Source organism: Nannochloropsis gaditana (assembly GCF_000240725.1).
Source record: "Nannochloropsis gaditana CCMP526 unplaced genomic scaffold scaffold161, whole genome shotgun sequence".
Lineage (NCBI taxonomy): Eukaryota > Eustigmatophyceae > Eustigmatales > Monodopsidaceae > Microchloropsis > Microchloropsis gaditana.
Window position 1 is genome coordinate 34,935 of NW_005803792.1, and position 1,120 is coordinate 36,054.

The 1,120-nt window shown below is 59.6% G+C and overlaps 1 protein-coding gene across 1 annotated transcript; it reads left to right on the forward strand.

Moving 5' to 3' along the window:
* Nucleotides 1–111: 111 nt before the first annotated feature.
* Nucleotides 112–1,102, forward strand: NGA_0646100 (uncharacterized protein; the record flags this gene model as incomplete). The annotated part of the gene is made up of 3 exons (XM_005855584.1): nucleotides 112–177; nucleotides 301–350; nucleotides 995–1,102. Exons 1-3 carry the CDS (start codon nucleotides 156–158, stop codon nucleotides 1,100–1,102), a joined length of 180 nt encoding a protein of 59 aa, XP_005855646.1. The 5' UTR covers nucleotides 112–155.
* Nucleotides 1,103–1,120: the final 18 nt, after the last annotated feature.

Sequence of the window (1,120 nt, forward strand, 5' to 3'; positions counted from 1 at the left end):
CTCCCTGCCACCCTTCCTTCCTCCCTCCCTCCCTCCCTCCCTCCTCCCGCGCCCAGGTGTACCCCATCGACGGCTTCCTCCCCCTGCGTACACCCAAAAATGGCGCGAAAAGCGACCCGGCTGACGCCTTCCTCCACCGTCCTTCCAATCGACTCATGGAACTTCGCTTCTGCAAGGGTATTGTCCATCCCTCCTCCCTATTCTTCCCCCTTCGACGCGTGTCTTTCACCCACTCTCCCTCCCTTCCTCCCTTCCTCCCTTCCTTCCTCCCACTTTCCCTCCCTCCCTCCATTCTTACAGGACGCTTCCGACAGCTCTGGCCTTCCCTCGTGGAGAAGGCATACTCCAAGGTGAGAGAACGGCGCCTCCTCCCTCCCTACCTCCCTTCCCCTCCTCCCTCTCTCTTCTCCCCCCCTGAGGTCAACCACGGTGACCGCTCTCCCACCTCCCCTCCCTCCTTTTCTTCCTCCCTCCCTCCCTCCTAGGCTCACGGCTCCTACCAAGCCATCTCGGGCGGGCACGTGGCTGAGGCGATGCATGACCTAACCTCCTTCCCCTGCGGTAGGACGACGAGGAGCGAGGGGGGAAGGAAGAGGGGACATGGAGGAAGCGGGGAGAGCATTAGTCAAGAGAAAAAGATGTCCAAGGAATTGCAAAGCGGCTTCGTGATCTTCCTGCCCCCCCTCCCCTCCTTATTCCCCCCTGCCTTGTAGAAATGATCCAGTTTGACACCGATGGGTTCGACCGGGAAGCGTTTTGGGCGCGTCTGTGCTCCTTTCAGGTCTGTGGTAGGGGGGTGAGGAGGTAGGGAGGAGGGAGTGAAGGAAGATAGATGGGGGTGAGGCAGCAAAGTAGGCACAACGTGGAGGAGAAAGTAAGGGTGAAAGATACAGGGAAATTCTCTGCGTAAGTGAAAATGCTGGATGTCCCTCACTCTCTTCCTCCCTTCTTCACTCCTGATCCCTCTTGCCCCGTTCCTTTCACTGGCTTCCAGGAGGCGGGCTTCACCATGGGGGCGTCCTGCCCGTACTCGCAGGAGGGATTGGTCGGTTGCCATGCCTACAGTGTACTTTGTGTTAAGGTGGGTGCAAGGGAGGGGTGAGGAAGGGGGGAGGGAGGG